The following is a 25,241-nucleotide window of genomic DNA, read 5'->3' on the forward strand; positions in this document are numbered from 1 at the left end:
GAAAGGGATCCTGACGCTGTAGTTTGTTCTTCCTGGGAAACTTTCCAAGTGAAGGCATATCCAAAGAGCTTTTTGCTGTTTTGCACTGGACAGCAATATCCTTGGATAATCTGTCATATTGAAGGAGTCAGCAGCAGAGAAAAAAAGAGCTTTGGTCAGTAATGACCCACTAAATACAAGCCTAATTGTTCGACACTTAATTACAGAAACAGTTTCCTGATCTGGCTCCTTCCAACTAGGTTATGTGACTTGTCACTCATCAGATAGGTAGGTAACACAGCTGAGTTAATGCAACAACACACTATGCCGCTCTTTCCCCTGCCTCTGCTTCTTCCTTTCCTGCTGAATTAGTAAACCGAATCAAGGAGCTGCTAGCCGCCATCGGGTGAGCCCCAGGAGCAGCAGGAAGGGAAGGGAGCGGCTTAGTGAGGAGTCACTTGTGAGGGTGAAAACTCTTCCTGTTGCAAGCAGGGAATTAAGTTAGTTCAAATGTTTATGTGTCTGTATTCTTGGTCTCCCAGTTGTTGGATGTGAACTAGGCTGCTCTGACATGGTAAGAACCTTTTATTTTTCTTTTTTTGTTCATAATAAAGTCGTGGATTCAAAAGCTGGTTACTTTGTGACGTTTCCCTGTGTGTTTGGTCAAGGCAGTCTCAGGGATGGAAGGAGGTGTTGTTCGTGATGTATATAGTCCCATAGTGCAGAGAAGGGGGAGATAAAGTAGTTCACCCAATGCTGAGTTGGCTGCTTCAGGAGGGTCCATTTGTATCTGGAATGCAGTAGAGAGGAAGGAACCTACTACCCACGCGACTTTGTCCTGCTTGAGTCTGTTCCTGAAGCATTATCTGTAGATTTCCCATTTACAGGACACCTGAAAGCAAGGATATGATAAGTAGAACCGGTGGATCCTACCTGCCTTTTGCAACGTTGAAGGCGTGTGGTGTGAAAAGGTGTATGCTACCCCACGGTTGTGCAAAATTGTACTGCAGACATTCCAGGGAGCGTTCCGTTGTGGGAACCTCAGGGTTAACCAACCCTTCGGCCTGTCCGGGTGTGAAGTGCAAATGTCCACCCCACTGCTAACTGTCCAAGGACTGTTCTTTTCTCCATGTTTCCCTCTCGGTGTCTGTGGCCTTGCTCTAATAGTTGTGTGTATAAGCAAAGCGTTTCCCAACAACGCCTGGTATCATCTGACAGGTTACTCTTTGGAAAAGGTGTGGTCCCTCACAGCGTCCTTGGAATGTGCAGGTATGTTCTGTATGTAGCCGAGTGAAACCTCCCTCTGGTGATGTCCCTTCTCCTGCATCCCGTGTGCTCACTTTAACAAAGCGGCATCTCCACTCACAGTACCGCTGGGTGCCTGCACAGCATTTTCTGTTGTTTCCCTTAACTAGCGTTGCCAACTGCTGTGGGATACAGTGGGCAGGCAGCAATACTTGGGCCTTACCCACTTTTATTTTCAGTTTTTGTGTAGCTTGGGGTTCATCTTTAAGAAATGACTGTAAGTAATAAGGGATTCTTATCCATGAGGCTCCTTGGAATAAAGCTGTGTAGGAGGGAAGGGATGACAGTAACCTCTCAGGACATAGAAGGAAGGTAGAATGAAGAGGATTAACTTTTCTTGCTGCCACCATGACTCGGTAAAGGACTTTTTTTTTTTTTTTTTCCCTCCTTTTTCCTCTCTTTTTTTCTTATAAACGTTTACAGAGGTGAAGATCCTACTTTTCATTAAACTGCTGACAGTGATTCATTCTAGAATAAATCCTTTCATGCTGTAATTTGAGTTTAATACTGTCGCTGCTGCTGCTGCTGCTTGGACCCATGATCTCGCAAAGCGCTTGTGATAACCGTTTTGCAAAATCCTTCACCACACTGCGACAGCGTTGTGTTGTGCCATTGGGTTGTTTTGTTTGTTGGTGGGGTTTTTATTTGTTTGTTTTCTTCTGAGTGCAAGGGCAGTATAAATCTGAGGTAAGGAAGCGGTACAAGCAGCAAACAATTGCTACTGATGACAATAAAATAACCACCAAAGAGCCTGAAAGCTATAAATAGGACATTACACAATATAAATTAGATAATGGGAGGCTAGGGAGTGTAAAATACCGAAAGTAGGGAGCTCATGGTGTTTCGTAACTCACAAAAGATGTTTTATGCTCTTAGATATGCCATCTTGAAGATCCAAGGGTGTCTGACATGATTCAGACCTTTTCTTTTAAGACCTATCCTTTCTGTGGGACAGGTAGCGGTTTTTATACTTCCAGCATAATTTCTGGTTCTCTCAGTGTAGCCTGATGAAGTATGTTTCTCCTCTAAAAACGTTTCGTGTGATGTGAGTAGTTGGTGCTATTACACATCTGCTGAGACCACAGTGACGGCCTCTCTAAATTGCAAAATGAAAATTTGCTGAAGTGCATTGTTGGAAACGTTTCCACAGAAAAGCCACTTTGAGCAAACTCACATAGATGCGTAGTCAGTTCCTGTTGTGTTTCCTTACAGGCCACACTTCCTTTTTAAAGCACTGAAAATGGAAGAACCTTGGCTGCAGAGCTAGTTAAAAGGACTTTTTTTTCTTTTTTTTTTTTTTTTTCTACAAGAAAGCTCTGACCAGGATGGGTTTTATGGAGGCAGACACAGACACATTTGGTGCAAATTAAAATGCGATCAGCTGAAGATTTCTTAAGGTGGTATCAGACGTGCTCAGTTCACTTGATTCAAACTAAGAAGCTGGATGTGAGCTATCCCATCGACACAAACAGCCCTTTAAAACACAAGTGCACTGCCTTAAAGCTCTTCTGAAAGAAACTGTTTTGTTAGAGAAACAATACTGTAAAAATCTTCCCTTCTCTATTCTTGCTCATTTTAAACGGATATTATTTCTTATACCAAGCTGATGAAGTGAAGGGAAAGACTGTAACTTCTGAACTATGTTATTGGTAACTGCATTACACAGTATTCTCTGAGGAATTGCTCTGTGGCACTAAGGACCCCAGTAAAATTCCAAGAGGTGAGAATAAAGCCTTCTCCGAGTCTAGTTTTATGATGTTGACTGTGTCCGGGCCAGTCTGCTTCTTGTGTTTCATTCCCTCTTTCTGCAGTGGAAAAATTGATGCAGTTGGTCTTTTTTTTTAATAAGGAAATGGACCTGAAACCATCTGATGGGAATACCGTTGAGGTCACATAGTTGGGGAGAAAATAAAGAGCCTGTTTAAATACACTTCTTGTCCAATTGTGAGTCGTTTCAGGAATCCTAGAAAACTGTATCCAGACAGACTCAGGCTTAAGCTCAAGTGGCTAAAGGTTGGCTGCTGTGGTACATAGGCTGCAGTCAGAGGGTGAAGGCTGAGTGTCTTCTCCAGGAGCAGCCCAGCCTCTTAGCATGCTCCTTCATAACGCTGTGCGTAGGGTAAGCTCCCTAGACAGCCCTTCTATTTTAAGTTTTTTTCCTTTGTGCGATATTAGAGCTTTGGATTTCTGTTTGCATGATAGCTCAGCTTTTGCTTGGACAGTGATACCCAACTATCATTTAACCTTCCAGCCTTCAAAAGATTTGCCTAAATTTATCATCTTTCGGTAGGAGGTCTCTCTTTCTTTCATGCTTCTCAGGTTTCAAAGGGATTGTCCCACTTCAAAGATCTCTTTTGAAACTGCATAATTATTATGGGTTATACTTATTGCTGCTTTTAACTATTTTCTAGCTCTAAAGGTTTTGGGGCTATGTCTTTGCTACTACAGTAAGGCCCAGAGCCTTCCTATGTAGGAATTAGTGTTTCTTTATAAATGTAACTTTAGAGTCAGTATTTTAAGAGTAAAAACACAATTGTGTTTGAATCCTGTGGGAAAGAACCCGATACCTTTAGTTATATTAACTTTCAGTTCTCGGCACTGATCGTTTGGAAAAAAAGGCATCAAAATCTGAACCTCAGGTGCATATATTTGTCAGAAATGGACACTCTCATAACTTTGCCATGTGTTATTTCTACGTGGATTCTAGGAGATATTAATGGGAGGTTTAAAGTGTCCTTAGGCCCCGGTGCTTCTGTGTTTCTCTCATCTAAAGTTGCCCAAAGGTTAATTTACCTGGGCTTCTCTCCTGAAAATCTTTTTGGCAGATTTGTGCTCCAATCATTGCTCCATCTTCAGCAGTTGTGGTGTCTTAATTTATCTCTGTATGTAGCCACGATATCATGGGATAAAGATTTTGTAAGAGGCATATGTACTTTCTCTGTGTATTTCATAAAGATGATCACGATCAGTTATTTTTCAGGCTTTTGAAAGAATTTTGCACTTTTATTGTAGCATTTGGTATCTTGCAAGTGAAGTTTTATCCTTGTTCTCTGGATGTGTGTCAGCAGTCCCTGCAGGGTTATGGAGTATTGTGATAGAAGGGAATACATCCCTTGTAATCAGCCCTGGCTACTACAGAGTGCGCTGCCATCCCTTGAAATCAATATTAGGATGAATTGATGGTGGTATAAGAGAGACTAGACTTTAACCTCAACAGTTTAAACTTTGAGGAAGATAATCAAAGGGAAATATAGTAGTGAAATCTTATTTTCTTTCTATCTGACTTCAACCAAAGATCTGCAAAATCTCTGCTTGATTTGTTTGAATGTTTGTGGGTTGCTCTAACCCGGCATCTATTAATCACTTAAGAATTCCCAAGCTGTCCTCTATAACCACCACTATTTTTTTGACTTGGTTTATTCTTCTCATCTTATTCTTTTTCGCCCTTCTCAAGCCTAAACACTGCACTGCTACACTGTAAAAGGTGCAAAAATTTACATTAGGGTGGTAAATGTATTTGTCCTTCTAGAACACACTCTACTGCAGCACGAGTACCTTGTAGTGTAGAAATTGCCATAGTAACTACTCATTTCTTATTGATTAGATGGATAAAAATTCTCATAATATACAAGCAGAGTAACTTGCTGGCATATGGCTTCAGGCTACCCCTGTGGCAACTTACTTAGGCATTCTCTTCTTTTTCTGCATGTAAGAGGGTTTTTTTAAATGAATTAGTATTCCTTGGGTTAGACCACAAAATAGTCTTTTATTTTCTGCCACAACAGAGCTGAACTTTTAAGTTAAAGTTGATATGCAGCTCGCAAGGTAGAACCATAGACTGGTTTGGGTTGGAAGGGGCCTTAAAGATCATCTAGTCTAACCCCCTGCCCCAGGCAGGGCCACCTTCCACTAGCCCAGGTTGCCCAAAGCCCCGTCCAACCTGGCCTTGAGCCCTGCCAGGGAGGGGGCAGCCACAGCTTCTCTGGGCAACCTGTGCCAGGGCCTCATCCCCCTCACAGGGAAGAATCTCTCATCTAAATCTCCCCTCTTTCAGTTTAAACCCATTACCCTCATCCTATCCCTACACTCCCTGATAAAGAGTTCCTCTCCCTCTTTCCTGTAGCGCCTTTAAATACTAGAAGGCTACTACAAGGTCATATTGGTTTGTCACTGAACCAGGACAACCAGATTTCATCTCAACATGAAATCTGAAAGGAAAGAAGAGGGAGTTCTCCCCCTCACTCAGGGAGAAGGCTAACCACTTCCCAGAGCTGACCTCTAATGGCTAAAAGAGAGTCTTATACTTTGACAGTTGTGATAAATCTGTTTGGAAGGTGCTTAAAATATTATAATTGCTTGCATAAAAAATAAGTCCTGTTGTTATGTTTCTGTAGTAATACTATAGACACAATAAAGAACTTCAGCAGTGGCACTGTGAATGCTTACCGAAAGCAGGATTAGACCTATGGTGAGTTATAGTGTCTGACAGCTGTCTTGGTTCATGTACTGCAGTCGCTGAGCGTACTATTGTCTCGTGCAATGCTGAAAGATGCTCCAACAAGGCTGCTACCAAGTTTCTTGTGAAAGACAAGCTTTTTGTGAATTCTATCAGGGGACTGAAATCGTGAAGCACTTTAGGCGGGATGCCGGATGAAATTAAGCCCAACACATTCTTCAAATGTGAAGCATCAGTTTATTCAGAATAATGTAAAATGAAAGAATAGCAGCACTCAATCTTTTTTTTTTTTTTTTTTTTTTTCCCACTGTAAATCTATTCTAACACTATTCTGGAGTCTTCTAAGAGGCTGAGGTGTTAGCTGTGATTATATCTGTTCTGTATGACTATTTCAGGGTACTATTAGTTAGATATACAGGAGACAAGATTTTTAGAGCAATTTTGAGTTCAGATCATCCAAGCTGCTATTATAGATTATATCCATGCAAGCCTGTTTGGAGGCCTTTCCCACCTCCCAGAATTAAAAACGCTGGCTTAGGGCATCACACTTCCATTATACCACCCTTCAACTCCCTTTCCCTTACCTACAGTCTGACAGCCTCATTTCAAACTTTGTATGGCTTTAAGATTGTTTGAAGGAGGTATTAATTCATAAGGGCTACAAAAAATGATGCTGCTGTTTCAAAAAGTCGGAACGGTACAGCAACACTACTCGGGGAAAACATCCTTATCTCTGTGGTAGGCTACAAACAAATGGAGGAAACTTCTTGGCAGCTGTAGATACTTTCTGTCCTTAACAGGAAGAAATAGGCTTGGCTCTTCTTAATCTTCTATTGGCCTGAGTTCTTGTGTGCTTTTTGTGAAGACTTTCACAGGCAGCAGTAGGAAGTTTAGTGTTCACCAGCTTTTGTCTGTGTACTGAGATCTGGAAGATGAGCCCAGAAAGCAGCCAGAAGTGTAGACAAAGAGAGAACAGCAGTGTGTGGCTGATGAGGTAAGAGTTTAGGTGGATAAATTAAGTTTTTTATATTGTTACATCACTTTCCCTCCTACACCTTTAACCCAATCGAAAGGGAAGAGTCAGGACCCAAATGAGCCCAAACTGGGAAAACTTTGTATGAGCTTTTTAGGGTCACCTGCAAGACAGACTTGGGATGACTGGAATTGCCGTGTTAGCAGCTTGCTGGAGGTCACTGAAGTGGAGCTGTCTTACCAAGAACTCTTCCCATGCTGGCTCCGAAGGGCAAGGGAAGGTTTTCAGAATGCAGGTTGTGCATGGTTTTCTCAGTCATTAGTTTCTGTTCCATTAGGGGTCTGTATCACTGTATTTCCCTGCTGGTGCAGTGACCAATCGTGGGCAAACATCTTCGCCACTTCTGCCATCATGACCCCTTTTTATTGCCTCACCATTGCGTACTAGGAATAACCCATTTTCCTTGCTCTCACAAGGAAGGGAAGGCTTCCTTCCTCACAGAAAAGCCTGGAAAAAGATGGAGAATTAAACCCAAAGACCAGGGGGACAAGGACTCCAATCCGGTGATTTCAAGACTTGCCTATTTTCTATTGACACAGAACCAGAGAAAGAGTCTTGCTCACTTTTAGATGCTGGTACTCTGTTCTAATGCTCCGAAAACTTGGAGGGGGAAATAATGATTGGGTAGGTTTCATTCAACTGAGGAAACCTGCATGGAAAGAATACATTCCAGGGAACTTTATACTTTTTTTTTTTTTTTTAATTGTGTAGAGAGTATGGTATGCTTAGTATTTAGAGTCCTAAACTTTAAGATATTTTGTAATGTTTTAGAGAGATCTGCAGAGTGCTTTCATCAGCAATCTCCCATGCTAACAGAAAAAAAAAGCTGTGTGTATTAGGTATTGCCAGGTGTGTATGGGTATCTAAATGCATATAATTTGTGTCCATCTGTAAAACGCATCCTGTGCATGGATTATTAAACACACCCACCCTGGGATTATGCTGTGACTTGCAGACTTGGAGGCAAGGGTTCTGAATTAAGAAGAACCTATCCAGAATAGAGTGGAGTTTACTGCAGTTGCTGTGGGTTTTCAAAGGAATGGCTGCAGTCAGAATCGGGCTGAAGTAATTAATTTACGAAGGGTGGAAAGGAAAAGCAGCATGCGGAAGATGTAATTAATGGGAACATATAACAGTCAGCTCTCACATAATAAATTGGCAGCTATGCCTGAGGTAACTGCCTTTTATTTGTAAAATACAGTTGGAATTTTCTAAAAAGCAATTGCACATTTTTCTTCCATTTTCACATGGTCCCAGAGAACACAGTACAGTACAAATACCAATGGGAATGCAATAAAATCATGGTGGTTGGGTGGTGTGGTTTTTGGTGTGGGTTGTTTTTTTTTTCAGTCTCAGGGCTATGATCTTATTTGACCCAATGTCCAAAGGACAAGAGGAATAGATTTTTAGTTCACATTTTAGTTAGGTTTAATATGGAATAATCTTAGACAAGGCAGGAACAACCAGAATAAATAACAGTAAATGGCTGGATATCTGTTTGCAGAACAGATTTAGTGATGTAATTCTCCTGACTTGAGTAAATAATGGTTAAGATAAATGTTCTGAAATTCTTCCATTTTGAAGGCTTGAATTCTCCCCGTCTGAAAGTTTACTGCAGCTTTTCCTGAAGAGCAAGCATGACATCAGTTGTTCTTTAGATACACCACTGATGCTGGTGGATATTCAAGAAAATGCATTCTACCACTTGCCTAGTGCAAAGCTCTGGAAGGCTGTGGGATGAGACAAAGGCTCTCCACACCCAGCGGAGTCGGGACAGCCTGCTGGAAAACCAGTGGTTTAGTCCTTCCTCCCAAAAAAAAAAAAAAAAAAAAAAAAAAAAAAAATTGCAGGAGGAAGGTGAGGTAGGGCTTTCAAACTGGGTTTTGCTGCTGTGACTAAACAGACAAGGTACTAGAATTCTTAGTTGCCATTTCCAGGCTTCTCAGTGAAGCAGTGGGAACTGCAGGTTGTTCCTGCTGCTACCTGGCAGGTGGGATTCCCCTCTGCACTCAGGTGGGGGGGTAGAGTACCCATCATTTAGGTGCTTTGTCTGTTTGGATTTTCTTTTGGTTTTAAGCAATCTGTTTGTTGTCACCCTTGATAATGGGGAGAGAAGGGGAAGTCGAAATCTATTCTATTGTAAGGGTGAGGAAGGATCTAGCTCATTTTGTCCGTGAGTAAACGGGGATGGGATCTAGTAGTAACAACCCAGCATCCGAGTTTTTCTCACTTGTAAATGTGATCAGAAACTCTGTTTAAAATGGAACAGCCTGAAGACCAGGAAATATAGTTCTGTGTAAAATATTCCTGCTGTAACTAGTCTTTATTGCTGACCCCGGGGGATCTTGCATTTGCTGCAGGCTTTGCCTGGTAGGCAGCAAAAAAAAAAAAAAAAAAAATCCTGCAATTTTTGCGCTGATCAATTTAGAATGATGTTCTAGCAAGCTCGGTACACTCCAAATTAATTAGCAAGGATCCTTTTAACAGGATAATTACTGTATCAGCAAGTGGTAAACTCGAAATGAATGTGAGTAGTCCTGGCTTGCATCAACAAGGAAGAGCTGCGTTGTGGTTCTACCGACCGAGCCTGAATTCACCCTCATGTGAAAGGTTTTAGAGAGCGCAGCTGGTCAGCAGCAGCGCTCTCCAGCTTCTTTACCTCTAGACGTGAATTCAAATCCCACATGAATTGGCATTCCACTCTCCATATGTCTACCTCGCAGTGCCATAGCAAACGATTGGCTTTTCAAAATATCTGCCTGGAAAAAGGCCCAACATAAGAAGAGAAGGAGGTGTTGCACGTTATTACTACAGTGTAAATGGTAGAAAGGGCTACGAAGGATATGAGGCTCCCTTCTTGATGGCTGTGCATTTTCTGCTGTCATAATGGAAGGGCCCGATGCTGCATAAAACAGTAACAGCTCACAAGTATAAATACAGGTTCACATGTTTGGGGGTTGGAATTTTTCAATCGGTTCAGCTTTCAAAGAATAAACACGTCACTGCCTATCAGGCTATGGGTAAATGAGCCTATGAGCGCCGCAGTGGTGACAGAAACATTTTATTCATTCCCAACGCCAGATTCTGTCTTTAGATAGCTGAGGGCTTAGAAAATAAGGTTTAACTGGGAATTTTTAATGAGGGAAATTACCTTAATTAGGTTAGTTTATATTTGCTAGATTTTCTATATGCTTTGCTGCTCTCTTTTAAAATGGATACAGAACTTTGTAAAAGCATCTGCCGTATTCTGTGAGAACGTAATTTTTCGGCAGACTTTCAAAAAAATCACTTATTTTCAGCCTCTATAAGATAAGCCCAGAAAAGTCAGTGGTCTTACACTAATCTAAAGAGGGAGAAATTTATCAGGCCCTCTGTTCGCTTCAAATGTGAAAGCAGTAAATTAATAATTATTAGCCACTTCTTAAAAATGGATCTTGATGCTCAACAGACCAATCTCTCAAGTTATTTCATGGGACCTTGTGGTGCTCTATAAAATTTGAAGCACATGGCTGAATCCTTCCGTCTAGATTGTTTTGTCAAACTTGAGCAGTGCCATTTTCTTTTTAGTTAGATTGTATGCCCAAGTCAGGCCACTTTTAAAAATCATATAAAATGGAGACATTAAAAAAACTTGTCTCAATTGCAAGCACAGTGGGGGAAAAAAAAAAAAAAAAAGTCTTTGCAAATATTTTGGGGCTGGGTTTTTTTGTGTGTGTTCTAACTGGTATAAATAAAGGCAAGTACCTCTGTAGAAAATGCCTGTGACCAATACAGTCGTATTCTATTGATTTGTCGGGCTGCTTTTTATTTATTTATTTGTAAGGTTTAAGTTATTCAGACTGTGCAGGTCCTAAGAGACAGTCTTGTGTATGCAGTTTCATGGTGGTGCATAGTTTTTAACTAAATCCAGCAAAGGATGAGATAACATTTGAAGATTTTCTTAAAAAATCTTGAATGAAAAATGTTTAGATGTCACAGTAACAGTAGAAATCTGTCATCCCCCTTCATTTGCATGGCTGCACAGTTGTTGCTGCTGAAGTCGCTCCCATACACAGTGAACGTGCTGTTCATCACATTCTAGTTATGGCCCAACCATTCAAGTAGAGCTAAATGCTTCTGTATTTCCCATAATGGAGAGGCTTGTCCTTCTGTTTTAATATACGGAAGTGTGTATGTTAGCACAGAGCCACCAAAGACTTAGAACCAACTTGGTTAGTGTGCCAAACCCTTTCTGGCTACTACAAACTACGTCTACAAAAATCCCTGTGGTAATATAATAGGGAACTAGTCAAAACCCACCATACAAATGGCTAAAAAAAAAATGTCCCACTTCTATGAATTTGCTTCAGAAATTTCCCCTATAACTTAGAAAAAATGACGGATCTCTTGGTGGAAGAGATGACTCAGGCACTCAAGGTATGCTTGGCCACGGAAACGGGCTAAGCCCTTCTGAGGAAGCTGTGGGAAATGCAACCTCTTTCAAGTCAGTACCTGTGCTCCCTGATCTTCTGATGGAGCTTGGGCTTCCTCTTTTGGGGGAAAAGCAACAAACTCACTCATTTCGGTATCGTGGTCAGCGGTAGCATGAGTACGAGCTTCGTAAGGCTCACACGGGCAACAGCTGACTCCTCCTTTCCTGCTCTTCTGCAGGGTGGTAGCACGGAAGTCTAGTGTTATCACTGCCAAACGGTACAATTGTAGAGTCACAACTAAGATATTCTTAGCTGTAAAAAACACCAGCATCTGATTGAATATCCTGAAGTGGCCCATCAGGATTGACCGCACGATGAAGAAGGGACCATCCTGTATGAAAAGGCTGACCCCGATGTTCCACAGTTCCGCGCTGTACCTGCAAAGCAGGAGGCTGGGGATCCGCCTGCTTGATGCGGCTGGTTTGCAGCCAATATGCTGTACTGGAAACAAAACACAGTTATGTTATAATAACTTTCAAAAACTGAGCCAGGTTTGGACTAAAGGGCGGTTGTAATCCAGGGTACCCTGGATTATAAATGCATTCAGGTGCGAACAGTTGCAACATAAAGCACTTACAAATTCTGGGATCTGTTTCAGCAAAACACACAAAGCTCTCAGGTTAAGCAGGCACTGAAGTGGTCGGCCAAACAGGACCAAAAACCGCTTCCCCTTTTCCATCCCACAAAGCTCTCAGAATTTCTATACTTTTAAAACAAGACGTAGGTCACCTACTCTTTCTGTAACATCCCCAGGCATCTTTCTGTTCAATCAACACGCTAGGCTAGTATCTATCTTTAAAAAAAAAAATCACAAAAGACAAACTACTGTGCTGAATGGGAACAATCTGAGGTGTAGCACTTCAGTTTGTTCCAGGCTAAGATCTTACTTTTAAAAGATTAACTAGATACCCATTGACTTTTTTTTCATGTGTCATAGTAAGAACAAATCATGTCAGTGCAGGGCAATATTGAGCATCATGGATAGGAAGGAACTGTGGTCACTGCTCGCTGTGTAAGACTTGAGCCACAGTTACTCATTCTTAAGATTTCTGGGTATGAAATTTCATGCAACTGTGGGAATTTATGTGGATGTGTTGAGTATAAAAGTGGTGATGGGCTGGAATGCTCTTTGTGGCATGGTCACGTAGGAGGATCGTCAGAAGGGCTTGTGTGTGGTAAATACGGCTGATTTACGAAAATGCAGGTAGCTTAACTAACCTGTTCCTCAGGCAGTGGGATTTCATTAGTTTTAAATACAGAGCTACTCGCAATGCAGTAGCAACTGCCAAACATTGCAGCTTACTGAGAAAATTCTGTTGTTTGGGTCAATGCTGGGGGAAAAAAAAAAAAAAAACAAACTCGAGTGGAAAATGAGTTGTAGAATGGAGAAATTTGCTCAATCCATTAGGCAAAGCTTCAGCAGCAGCTAATATTTTAATATGTTTTTGTGCCACTGTGGTTTAACAGTCCTAAATGCAGCGCTCTAGTTCAATAATAAGTGCCTAAAAATTTCTATTTTTGATGTATGAATAAACATTCTGATGCTTGAATAAAAAGTACGATCTGTGCAACTGTACAGAACTGCCTAAAATAAACTGTACCCATAGCACATTTCAGGGCAATGCGTGTTCAGTAAATTAATTTTTACCTGGTAAATGTAATTAAATAAGCAGAAAAGCAATAGCAGAGAGAAAAATGTGCAGTACAAAAGGTTACTTCATTTTAATTAATGCTGTGATTGTTTAAGTACTGTTTGAATTTATTTGGGTGGTGGTGATGTGTATGGGGGTTCTTTTGTTGGTGGGTTTTTTTGGGTTTTGTTTTGATTTTTTTTTTTGTTTTAAACCCGAGTGTTGTGCATCTTTTTAACGGAATATATTTTACCAGTAACAGGAATTCTAGCTGTGATAAATCTGAAATGTGGTTGCATCAGTTTTTTTCAGGAGGTGAGCTGCTGAGCTGAAACGATGAAAGGTTTTCATGACTGCAGTGTTGAAAACAAAGCCTACTGCTGTTCATGAAGAAAAGGCTAATGAAAAATTCCTGAAATAATTTTTTTCATTACTATCCTTTTATTATTTTAGTCAGCGTGTAAACCTAGTCATAAATTTTATAGAAGATGCTCGTGAGGATAACGTATCTTAGACTGGGACAGCTGAGTTGCAAACTTGTAGTGACTGGAGGCCAAACCCTCTGTTGGAACAGATGATTGAGGCAACTTTTGTTATTCTTCCTGGACACAGAGAAGCCCGCCCTTTCGGCCCAGGGATGAATACAAACCTGACTTATCTGAATGGTGGGCCTTTAAGATAAGGGTGAACAGTCCCAACATCATATGGTCCTTCAGGCTCCCTGTAAATAGGTAATTTCTCTTCTGGTAACGTCACCTGTTGCCTGTGCTGTTCCCTGTGATTTACCATCTCCTGCCTCTCCATAGGGTCTAGTAACCTACCCAGACTCAAGCCATATTATAATCCAAGACCAGACCTAAATCAAGTGCCCACGAAGTGCAGTTTAAGGCAGTGACAGCTGCTCCAAAACAATATTGCGATTCTATTTTTGTCTGGAAGTAGAGAGTTTTATCACGGAGGTTAGCCAGAAATCAAGTGATTCCTCAGAAGAAACCACGATTGGCTTTCTTCAAAAACCATTGTCATATGAAATGCTCTCCACCAAAAGTTCTTGGTATAGCCTGTAGTGTGTGTGCAAGACACACCAGCAAAAACTTAAAGCATTTGTTCTCTTTTCTCATCTGCATGCAAGTACTAACCTGCAAGATCAAGTGGAAACTGTAACATACTCCAGGTCCATACGGCAAGAATTGCATTTATGAGAGCGTAATTCTTCCTAGGGGAGGGGAAAAAAGTGGTAACAGTGAAGATGCAGTTTCCTTACGCGATAACAAAAATGTTTCCTGTAGTATTTAGAATGTCATTTAAAGGGTGGTTGAGTGAAACGGGGGTTGATTAATGCATGCTCTTGAGATGTAAGACTGAGGCAAACAAAGACACCTTTTGGTATAGATTTTTTTGCTGTTCAGTCTACATGTTCCAGCTGTGTAATTACACTAAATATCTGATGCTAACATTATAATGCTAAGCATATGGAAATAGACTCTGTGGCTCAAAGAGGAGATATCTTTATCCTTGTAGTGATTACAAATTCCTTGCAAGCCTGAAGCTTCTCTGCCAAGTGGGAAGGACCTCTTCCTGCTGTAAAACATTTTCTTTGATATTTAAAAGAAAAAAAAAAATAGTATGTCTGTACCAGAGGATGAACCTCTTCTGTGATTCCTTTTCTTTATGATGGATGTTCACAGCTCATCTCTCAGTGCTATGAGGGGGAGATGAGCTCACTTTCTCAAGATCACAATGTTGAAAATTCACACCAGACTATGCCATTCCCTTTCTTCTTATCTTTGAACACTTTGTCATTCCATCATGAGGAAAGTACACATGAGATAACCAAAGAAGCAGCTTGGATAATGAATCATCAAAGCAAACTCTAGTTGCTTCCTCGCCAGTCTTAAGCAGTTCATTAACCTGAAGGGACTTACTGTGTATCCAGTGTTTCACCTCCTGTAGTTTTAAGAACTCACACTGCATGGCAGTTGTGCTGGTTGTTTGGCTCTTTGTGCACTTTTATTGTGATGGATGTGACGTGCTTCTCTGCTAGCAACAGATGAGTAATCCCTAACAAAGCTCATGGGACTGTTAGGTCTTTTACAGAAGGAAAGGTGAGGGTATACAGAGCCCTTAAATGTAAAAGAGCCTTTCTGTTACCTGTGGGAAATACTCTTCCACCAGTCTGAATGTCACAGACCGCACAAACCATCTTCAAACAAAACCACTATTTTGCATTATACAAATTATTCGTGTCAGCAAATAGTCCTTACCGAACATCATCGATGTACAAGGTTTCACTGGCAAATTCAAGTATATCTGCTGCTGTTCCCACAAACATGAGAAGCAGCTGAGACAATTGATCCCGGGTGATTTCAACCCCGATGGGGAGAAGCCATCTCCCAACTACTAGGAGCAGCAGAAAAGTCTGGTGGAGGGCGAGTGTCCATACGGTCTCACAGATTGTGGAGAGCTGGTTCACAAAGACTTTAGCCTGTTTAAGAGACGACAACAATAACTCCTGTAACTTCAGGAGACTGACATTACAGGTACTTTCAGAGACTGTGTTCATCCTTGAGCCGTAAGGCACATCAATGCAAACTTTGCGTAATGAACGGAAAGACTTTCTCTGTGTACTACTACAGGTGTCACTTTTCAGCTGAGTGTTATCCTTCGCAGAACCATCGCTCTGACACTTTCTAAATTTGGAAGAGAACGGTAGGAGAGTCTCCTCTTCACAGAGAGGCTTGTCCTACCGACAATACTTAGTATGCAGCATGCCGTAGGCCACTTTCACAATACGGTTTTCTAAAGCAACACTATTATTTCTTTTTCTTTTTTTAAAGTTTTACTTACTGCGTGAGGAGCTTGCCCAAACAGACGTAACGGTCCTCTCTAATTGCTCTAATTTCATAAGATCCCTGCTAGGAATAGAAAAAGGTGTCTTACCGTCTGAATGATGTGGTGATCTGTTCCCTCAATTCCATGACTGCTGTCTCTGGATTGATTAAAGTCTTGGTTGCTGAAATTCACCTCAACAGCTCCAGGCTTATTACTGCAGTACTGTTGAGAAAAAAACCATCGCACGTGCGTAAAAATCCCACACTAGGACCAGATGCACTCTGTAGCTGAAAGGGTCGTGTTGTACTGAACTGCAGAGGGTTTAGTTGTGGAAGTCAGTCAATATTTAGAGGTACGTGCTCACTCTGAATGCAATTCCCCCCTTTTCAGAAAGGAGGAATTACTCTCATAAGGACAGGAGTGATGTGTTGGTAGGTCCTGGGGTAAAAGTAGGGCAAAAGTTGGTTACGGTCGGTCTCTATATTCAAAGTTGTTCTCAAAATATCTGCTTCTCATGTCTACTATCCAGAAAAAGTTCTCTAAAAATGCCTTTGTTTCATTCTTCTCTACGACTTGCCTCAAAGCTGAAATGAATAGAGCTGGGGTAGGATGTTTGGGTTGTTTTGTCTGCTGCCCCAACACCTCCCCACCCCCAGCAGGGCCGCCTTCTGCAAGAAAATTTATAATCTGAGAGGTGAGACTCAGCAATAATTAAGAAAAATGGTCCTGCAAAGAGAAAAAAAATATGTATTTTTACTTTCTCCAAGTACATAGTGCTCTGGGAAACTGAACGTTGGGTAACACATACTGTTAGTTGAACTGTAGTAAAGCAGTGTTGGGACTGCGTCCTCTCTGAGGTCTGCAGCACTGCACTGCCCTTCTACCTACCTTCACGCCCAAGGTTGGCCCCAGAACAACTGGGGTATGGTTCTAAAAAATCTATCTTCATAACAATCCCTTAGCATCTCTCTTCATCGTAATAAAAAAAGGGATAATTAGAAAATCAAACCATGCTGTTATTAAAGACTTTTATCCTCTCTTATTTTGCCAGAGAACACCAGATGATTTGCATTTCTCCACTGGGCCCCCCACCATTTTATTGCACAGGGAGTGATTTTCTGCAACAATCAGAATGTGTTCTAGTGCATACTGAGTAGCTGTGTTCAGCATAATGCCTGCCAATATAAAAGCAACATTTTCCAGCAAATGTCACATTTTCCAGCAAATTTCAGATTTCACTTTGATATTTTACTTGGTCTCTGATAATGTTGCTCGCTATCTGGGTAAATGCTGCCTCTTGACCTTGTAGATAAAAGGAGAAACTTCCTGTGGTCTGAAAAAATCTGGAAAAAAATAAAAGTCAGTGCTTGTTGTTTTTATAGTTGGTAGTAAAGGTTCTTAAACTGAATGCTTGCCTTATTTGGACAGTGGTGTGAGAGCACTGAAAGATGGACACACAGGTTTTGGGAAGGTATTTCCATTTAAAAGCGAGAAATCTAAAGTTCTGGACGTGGTACCAGTGAGGTGGGCTGGTGTGCTGCCCAGCTACAGCCTTGTGGGGCTCATCTCTCTGGGGTAGCCCTTCAGCTGAGGGAAGAAAGAACAGCTTGTTCAGAGGATGTTTCAGAAATGAAATTTAACTGGTGCTCCGGAGAAGCATTTTTATCTGTCGCCTTCAGAAAAATGTCGAAAGCCTGTGAAGACCAGCCCCCAACATCCAAGCCAGCCTTTCTGAGTCACCCCACAGGCAGTGTGACAGAGCTGGCCGAGGAGACCATGACATAAAAATGTAGTGTAACTGGCAAAACCACCCCAGAATAATACGTGAATATTTATACTGTAACAAGTAGCTTGGGTAGTGCAAAGGGGTTACTAAGGTGGGCTGGAGGAGGAAGGTAATTCACTCTCACAGTCTTTGGTTTGTCATCGAGTCTGCGTTTCAGCTCTCTCCTCTGCCCCCCTTGCCCAGTCTGCCAGGGGTAAGAGTAAGGGAGCTGTGAACTTGCGTTAAACTTCACATCGGAGTTTTGGGGATTGTTTTTTGTTTGTCTGTTTTTTAAAGCCCTGTTTCTTGAGGATGAATTTGACAAATTCCAGGAGGAGGCCATGCCTGTTGCATGTGCAAGGATGGTGGAAAACCCTCCCCCAAAGACTGTGGGAACTCCCAGCAAGTAAATCAGGTGGCTGAAGGACAGGACTGAAACAAGAGCCCGTTGCAGTAATACTGCAGCAATACAGATGCTGTGGCTCTCCCCATGCCAACTAGAGAGAGCAGACAGCTCTCACCGTGGGTTTGAGCAACCTCGGCTCAGGGCGGAGGAGCTGCAGCAGTCAGCAACTCGCCCGCCCCACGGGAGGCAGGTCCAGGAAAGCACGCCACAGCTTACACGTGCCTTGCAATGGGGCTCTTTTATTTTATTTTTTTTTTTTTCCTCCCTCCCTAGTGGCACTAAGATGCAGAGAATATTCTTTAAGATCAGCTCACTTTATCAGTGTCTTTTGTATGTTCTTAGTATGTAATTTTTGCAGGTAATCCCAGCTGAGTGAGGGGTTACTATTTCAGTGCAAGGCTCCCCAAACTGGGACTGAATGACACTCCTCATGGCCAGGTCCGTGGCTCTTCTCAACTGCACGCAGGCAAGAAATGGAAAACTGCATCTGTGAAGCCAGTCATTTAAGTGAGCTCCTGTTTTTTCATTTAGGTATGTTCGTACCTTGTTTGGGTTTGTTTCTCTCTGAATATCTATTAAGTGATGATTGTGGTGGTGATTCACTTGGAAGCTTGGAGAAGAGCCTTTCTTTTCATCATGTACATATGCATGTAAATAGGACTGTTGGTGCCAGGCGTACGTGCCTAACCAGTTATGTATGTGCAGTGACTTAACAGGAACGTGACAAGTCCTAAGTTTCACAGGCTGTCAATAAATGTGGTTTACCTCTTCACTGCTAGAGCCCAGTTCCTCCTAGATATCAAGACTGTGTGTGTAGCTAAGCAAAAACGCTGTGGAAAAAAATACTGTGCAAAAATAAATCAGGAAGAAACTGTACACATTTTGCATAAATTCCAGCTTGGTTTACTTCCTTTGTTTCTTGTGGGATGAAGCTTACGTTCCTCTGATTTATAAAAACATCTACTCAAATATTGGTGCATGTCATGGTGTTGTCCCACCGTGCAGCTGGCAGAGAGCTCGCTGTCAGTGCACGGGGAAGCATGGAACTTACTCAGCAAATTTCTGTTTGCATGTTATTCACAGTCCACTTTTCTCAAATAAAAATGAGGCTAGCTAAAACTTCTCATGATGGGTCCAGCACTGACGTGGTAAAATTGACACTTGAATACCAGGGCAGAGTACCCTCAATCCTGTTAACAGGCATGAAGGCTGGAAGCCTGAGTTCATGGTGGAAGAAAGAGGCTAGAGCTTCCCCAGAGCCGGCCCTCTGCCAAGCAACAGGTACCCAGCTTGCTCTCTCTGCGATTTGCTGGAAACACTGTGGCAATCACCATGGCAACAGGTGTGATGATGTCAGAAATTCAAAGCAACCACCGCTGCTTCGTTTTGCTCATACGGCAAAGCTGAAATGTAAAACAGGGGTAAAAGATTGCTGAAGCTGTTTTCCAAATTGAGGAAGATAACGGATGTGGGAGGGAAGGAACGGGGCAAGATCGGAGATCACTTTTAGGAGAGAATTTTAGCTGGCGGAAAGATCCCACATCAGAATGAGGCTGGGGGAATGGGCAGTAATATTCACTATTTCCTTAAAATTTTAAGTTAACGTGGTTAAAAATAATAATTACAGGGTTTGCCATCTGTCTTATTACTTACTGGGAAGCCTGCACTGACTACAGCACTGGTCGTCAGGTAAACCCTGCTAAAGGTGGTCAGTTATTGCTTTCTGTGGCAGGGATGCACCAGGCATTTGAAAAGGTAAAAAGGTTTATCCAAGATCTTTTACAATATTAAGAATGTTTGGGGATTTTAATGGATTAAATGGCTTTAATTTCCTTGCCACTCTGTTTCGCAGACAGCAATTTTTTTCGCTCAGTACAGTTCAATTTACTTTATAGTCTCTCCCAAACATGTATTTCATCCCCAAATACTTTACTGCAAAGCAGCAGTTTCTATGCAGTCAGTATTTCACTGCTGATGTCTGAATGGCATTACTTATGTCCAGTTCTGCAGCACTCAGGCAGAATTGCCTCTGTCTTCTGGAAGAGAGACTGCGTATTAGCACGCGCCTTAAATAACGGCATCAACACAAGCAGTTGATGTTTCCTGTTAAAGATTCAACGTGAGGAGCGAAATTCTACTGCTGTAAAGACTACAGGCAGTTTTCACGGTGTCGATCTTAAATGTGTGGATCTAGAAACTGCATAATTACCTATTCTGTTAGTATTTTAATAAGGAAAAAACCCAGCAATACTTCAGTAGGAGGAGTAGTACTACTCCGGGTGCTGCGTTTGCGATCGCTAGGAGGGCTGCTTCCCTTCTGGAGGTATTGGGTTTTAATCTATTAGATTGTGTGTTTCCAGAACTCTCTATCTTATCTCTCCAGGTATAAACTAAGCTGTTAACTTGATATACTCCCTCTTTAATTCACAGTAGCAGTATATCAATAAGAACAAAGTATGCCATGTTCTAACATCATTTTGGGAAATAAACTGCTGCCTTTGACTACAGAATTAGCCTGTTTCTTGGACCAGATTTAACTATGACAAATGTTCTCAATATCCACATTACCTGTCTGACTGTTTAAGGAGATTTGGCAAAACAAGAAGACAATAAATTCCTGCTGCTGTATTTAGAAAAAGCCTCAGGCATTTTCAGTGTAAACACAATTTTGAATATTTGATTATGCTTCTGTGGGCTCTAACAATATTTCGAAGGAGAAAATGAGGCCCTATGTCTTCTTAGTCTAATTTATGTATTATTTTTTTTCCCTGTTGCTTTTTGCTCTTGGTCCTATAGGGCCCTTTTCTGCTGTGGATATAAGGTACTGCATATGTGCAGATGCTGAGACAGATAAAATCCCCTTTTCAGTACGTGGAAAGTGCTGTGGGGACGTGAAAGCAGCCTGCACGGGGAGGTGGTTCACTCGATGTGGGCTGCTGGGCTAAGTGGCTCTGTCCTGGCTCTAACTGACTCCATCTGCCAAAAGAAAAATTGCCTTTAAAAATTTTACTGTGTGTTTTAGTCCTGAATTGGAACCCAGACACACACATACCCCCCTCCCAGATTACTATACAGCACGAACAAAGAAAGGACATAACCACTGACAAATTACCATGTCGGCTATCCGTGGTAGCAATCTGTGAGCATTCTCCTAGGTTGCAAGCACAAGGTAATTAGAGTTTAAGACCCCTTTCACTGATACCCATCTCAGTTTTGGTTTTCTTGGAGTTGTGATACCTGCTTGTAAGTGCTGTGAAACTCGTATTTAATTTTGCAAAGACCTCTCTAAAGCAATGGAATTCTTTCACCATCCTGAGTGAGATTCAAGCTGGTAACCTGGGGGTGAAAGGGTGTTTTTTAAACTTCTAGTCCTCGGTTCCCCAGCCAAATACAACTAAATGGTCTCATTTTAGCTAGGAATGAGGCTCATATTTGATACTGAGGAAATGCACCGTAGTCCATAGTATAGCTGGAGCAGGACTGGGAGACCCACCAGTATAAAACGGCAAACTGGAACAAGACCTGGCAGATCTCTGTCTGTATGCCCAAACCCAACCCATCAAACAATGCATCGATTTCAAACTAGTCCATCTTGTCTCATAATAAATACCTGAGTCCCATGATGAATTTCTAGTAGCCATAGTGATGGTACTGTGCAAATCAGATATAAAAATATTGCTGGTGAAAACCTGTGAAGGAAAAGAAAAGATAGCTTGGTATTATATCCCATCATAAACACCATATATCCTATCGTTATTTGCATTGAAAAATATCTTATGCCTCCTACCATATGGGATATTAAGAAATAGTGTAACTGCAAGAGTTGCTATTCTTGCTGAATTCCTTCTGCTGTTGGTATTGTGAATCATAGGTTTATTGGTACATCCATCTAAAAGCATACCTGGAAGTCTATTTAAAATCTGGGTTTTTTTTTTTTTTAAGAATGAAGCAAAGGCACTGTGTTTGTATTTCCATTGCAGCATTCATTCTCTGTGCTTTAAATAAATAAATAAATGACGCCGCTAGCTAATGTGCTTCTTCTGATTTCATGAAGGGCGAATTAATACATTCAGTCGTTTCACTGAATGATGCTGGGATAAAGGTTGTTGATGCTGGGATACAGGTTGTGCATTGACACAGGAAAGGTGGAAATAGCATCAGTTGGTCTAAAACAAGCATTTCTTCAGTAGGAGGTTTCTCAGTGCAGGCTAAAGTGGTTTATGAAAATGGGTCTTGGTCTTGTTTCCCCATTTGTGCTGAAAACTGTATAATTCTTTAGGATTTCTGTCTCTAGCTCTCTCCCTGCCAATCACCTCTATAACTTATGATGCTGAAGCTTTATTACCTTCAGCTTCTTGAGACGAGTTTATTCAGAACTACCAGGGATGTTTACTTACTCCTGCAAGCACTGATTCTTCTGAAGGCTGTTGATGTTTTCCTATTAAACACATGACGGTTTTATTTGGGTGAGGAGGGGTTTTTTTTGGCATTTCTTATCCTTTTGGAGTAGGAATGAGGTCTGATGCCACTAATGTTCCATCTAGCTGTGCCGTAGTGTGGAGTGAGCATCGCTGCAGTGCTGCTGAGATGCATCACAACCTCTGCATCACACGTGCGCTGGCCCAGGACAGGGCACTGGAGTCAGACTCGGGATGCTTGATTGCTTGATTCCTTCTGTCTTGTCATTAGCACATTCTGCAGTGATTTTTAAATTGTTTATAAGTATGTAACTGCAGAAATGTTTTTGGTCAATAGTTTTTTGCATTTATTTTTGTTTGTTCCTATCCGGAATGTACCTTTTATTTTTGTAATCATGACTTTTCCAGTGAAGACTAAGTATGGAGGAAAAGGAAAAACCCTTATTGCTCAGGTAACTGAAGGGGTTGCTGAGCTGCTATGAGATGTTTCAATCAACCTCCTCTAAATAAGATAGTCCTGGGTCTTTTGGTTTGGTTGTTCGGGTTTGTTTGTTTGTTGGGGTTTTTTTTCAGGGTGAAGTGGTGGTTTTGTTTTGGCGGTGGCATTTTGTAAAAAAAAAAAAAAAAAAAAAAAGTGATTCTGTGGGGTTTTAGCCTGATTATTTCGGGAGAGAACACACCTCTCATTTGAATGGGAGAACTAATGTATTTTACAGTATTTCCTGTAGGACTTGAGCACATAAAAAATCCATCCAGCTGGCAGGTTAGCAGTACTGAGCTAATGATACCAGATCAGGCCAGGAGACTTCAGGGGCTTTATTAACCCTGCCTTTTCTTTCAGAAGAAGCAATCTAGAGGAAATATTACATGGCCAGGCCCACATGCCATTTAACTTTTTTTTTTTTTTGTCCTGGTGTAAAAAGTAAGAGTCTTCTGACAAAAATTAATGGAGAGAATCTGAGGCTCTTGGAGGCAGGAGAGTCCTGTGGCAGGGATTGCCCCTTGCCTGGACCAGTGATTGTCGGTGAGGCATGTCTCTAAAAGCAGATGATGCCGCCTGTTCTGAATGTGAGTGTTTTCCACCAGAGCAGAAAGTTATCCTGACGCAAATAGATGCTGGCCATTTGCCTACTGTTCTTACCTATAAACGTATTTCACTGTGCTGCTTAAAGTGCGGGAGCTTTTTCAAAATTTCCTTTTAGTTATATTTAGCCCAGTCTTTCAGCACGTATATTCATCTAAAATGAATCTGCTTTCTGTATCTGTTTTTCTTTAGATTTTTTCCAAAAGCTGCCATAGCAAGTGTTCCTTCACGAAATCTCTTCTGCTGCCTCCTCTCTCCTGCTCACTCTGCCTCCGTCTCGTAACTGTGCGTTTGGAGCTCTGCTGTTGTTAATTTTTTCCTGTGTCCCAGACTTTATCACTGCTTTTATTACATTCAAATTTAGAGCGTGGAACACTTCCCTGAATTGTCATGCAACGCTGCTTCTGTTATAATGAGATTCACAGGTTGCAATGGGCAGGAATTTAAGATCACTGAAATACTTTAGAGCTTTTTTCATCCTGGTTTTGTCTGGGAGCCTGCCTGTAGTTTCAGTTTTGGGGTTTTTTTGTTGTTTTTTTTTTTTTTTCTTAATGTCCTAATGAAATCCTGACAATTAGTTACATGACCACTTCCTTTCTACCGAGCATTTGTTTTGGCTGGCTGTGTGCTGATGAGCTGTAGATGACTGTAGTAATTCTTCAGATGCTTGTAAAAACCCATGTGCTTGGGCAAACTCTGCTATGATTTTTTTTTTTTTTTTTTTTTTTAATGTTCATTTCTCAGGCAGCCTTTCATGCATGAACGTTCCCCTCTGGAATAGCCTCTCAAATTCAAAGCCAAATATTTAAGCCGCCCTTGCTGCACTGTTAAGAGCGGTTGCTGCTCATCTTTTATTTGTCCCTGAGTTTTGGTTCGGGCACCGGCGTGGCGTTCGCAGGGCCAGGGAATGGTTCCCAGGGAAGATGCGAACCGTGGCAGGATGGGTAAGAGGTGCAGGGCATCACCATGGAAGAGCCTGGGTGGGCCCCCAGCGCCTTTCTCCACCTCACACGTGTGGTCCCTGACACGATGTCGCTCAGGAGGTGACACTGGCGTGGTGGTGGTGGGGGAGTGTGTGCCCCCGCTTCCCCGGCCCCCTGTGTCGGCACCCTAGAGCATGACGTACCTCTCTCCTGCAGCCACATTTCCCACATTTTAATTTTTTATTTTGGATACACACCCAGAGATTGGCTCCCAAGCACCCAGCTGCAAAACTGCCCCTCGTGAATCCCTCTGCGCTTGGCGATGGACTTGCCAAGGCTTTACCAGTTGTGTGTGTCCCCCCCCAGCCCTGCCACCCCCAGGTGCTGCAGAGGAGAAAAGGCAGAAAGCTTTGGCAGGAACCCGGGGCACAGCCGCAGAAAGCACCTCGCATCTGCTCCAAGGGACATGCAAAGCAGCGAGAGGGGCTGGGTGGGCTCCGGGAGGGGAGGGGGGGGGTTATGCTCACCATTTGTAGCCTCGGCCTTGCTTAAACTTGAGGGTGAGCCCCGTCTCCAGGCACAGAAGAAGATTGAGCAGTGCCAGCAGCCAGTACTTGGGTTCTTTCTTCACGGCCGTCACTCTCCAGACGCCGATGAGCGAGTGCAGCACAAAGAGCAGGCGGGTGACCAGGGCATTGAGCAGCACCATCGGCTCCATCCCGGCCCCCCCGCCGGCACCCGCCGCCTTTCAGGAGCCCCGGGCCGCTGCCCCCGGAGCCCCCGGGCCGCGGGAGCTCCACAGCCACGCTGCTCTCCTCTCCTCTTCCATCTCCACAAAGGGGCCCATTATAACAAAAAAGAAACAGCATTGCCCCTCCCCCAGACTTCCTGAAAACTTTTTAAAGGGAAGAGAGAGGAGGAAAAAAAAAAAAAAAAA

The 25,241-nt window shown here is 42.2% G+C and overlaps 1 protein-coding gene across 1 annotated transcript; it reads right to left on the bottom strand.

The window, feature by feature from the left end:
* Nucleotides 1-6,102: 6,102 nt before the first annotated feature.
* Nucleotides 6,103-25,151, bottom strand: TMEM26 (transmembrane protein 26). The gene is made up of 7 exons (XM_026852056.1): nucleotides 24,832-25,151; nucleotides 21,490-21,568; nucleotides 15,817-15,930; nucleotides 15,141-15,361; nucleotides 14,016-14,092; nucleotides 11,265-11,686; nucleotides 6,103-6,665 (listed from the first exon to the last, which is right to left on the bottom strand). Exons 1-7 carry the CDS (start codon nucleotides 25,020-25,022, stop codon nucleotides 6,534-6,536), a joined length of 1,236 nt encoding a protein of 411 aa, XP_026707857.1. The 5' UTR covers nucleotides 25,023-25,151; the 3' UTR covers nucleotides 6,103-6,533.
* Nucleotides 25,152-25,241: the final 90 nt, after the last annotated feature.

This window comes from Athene cunicularia (assembly GCF_003259725.1).
Source record: "Athene cunicularia isolate RWA chromosome 6 unlocalized genomic scaffold, athCun1 chr6_part2, whole genome shotgun sequence".
NCBI lineage: Eukaryota > Metazoa > Chordata > Aves > Strigiformes > Strigidae > Athene > Athene cunicularia.

Excerpts from the sequence above, each read along its gene's own strand:
- TMEM26 (XM_026852056.1), bottom strand. The coding sequence starts at position 25,022 with ATGGAGCCGATGGTGCTGCTCAATGCCCTGGTCACCCGCCTGCTCTTT. Across the intron at positions 15,931-21,489 it reads AAATTCATCATGGGACTCAG|TACTGCAGTAATAAGCCTGG; the intron begins GTATTTATTATG and ends TTTTCTCAACAG. Across the intron at positions 6,666-11,264 it reads CAGAAGATCAGGGAGCACAG|ATCTCAGTACACAGACAAAA; the intron begins GTACTGACTTGA and ends CTCATCTTCCAG.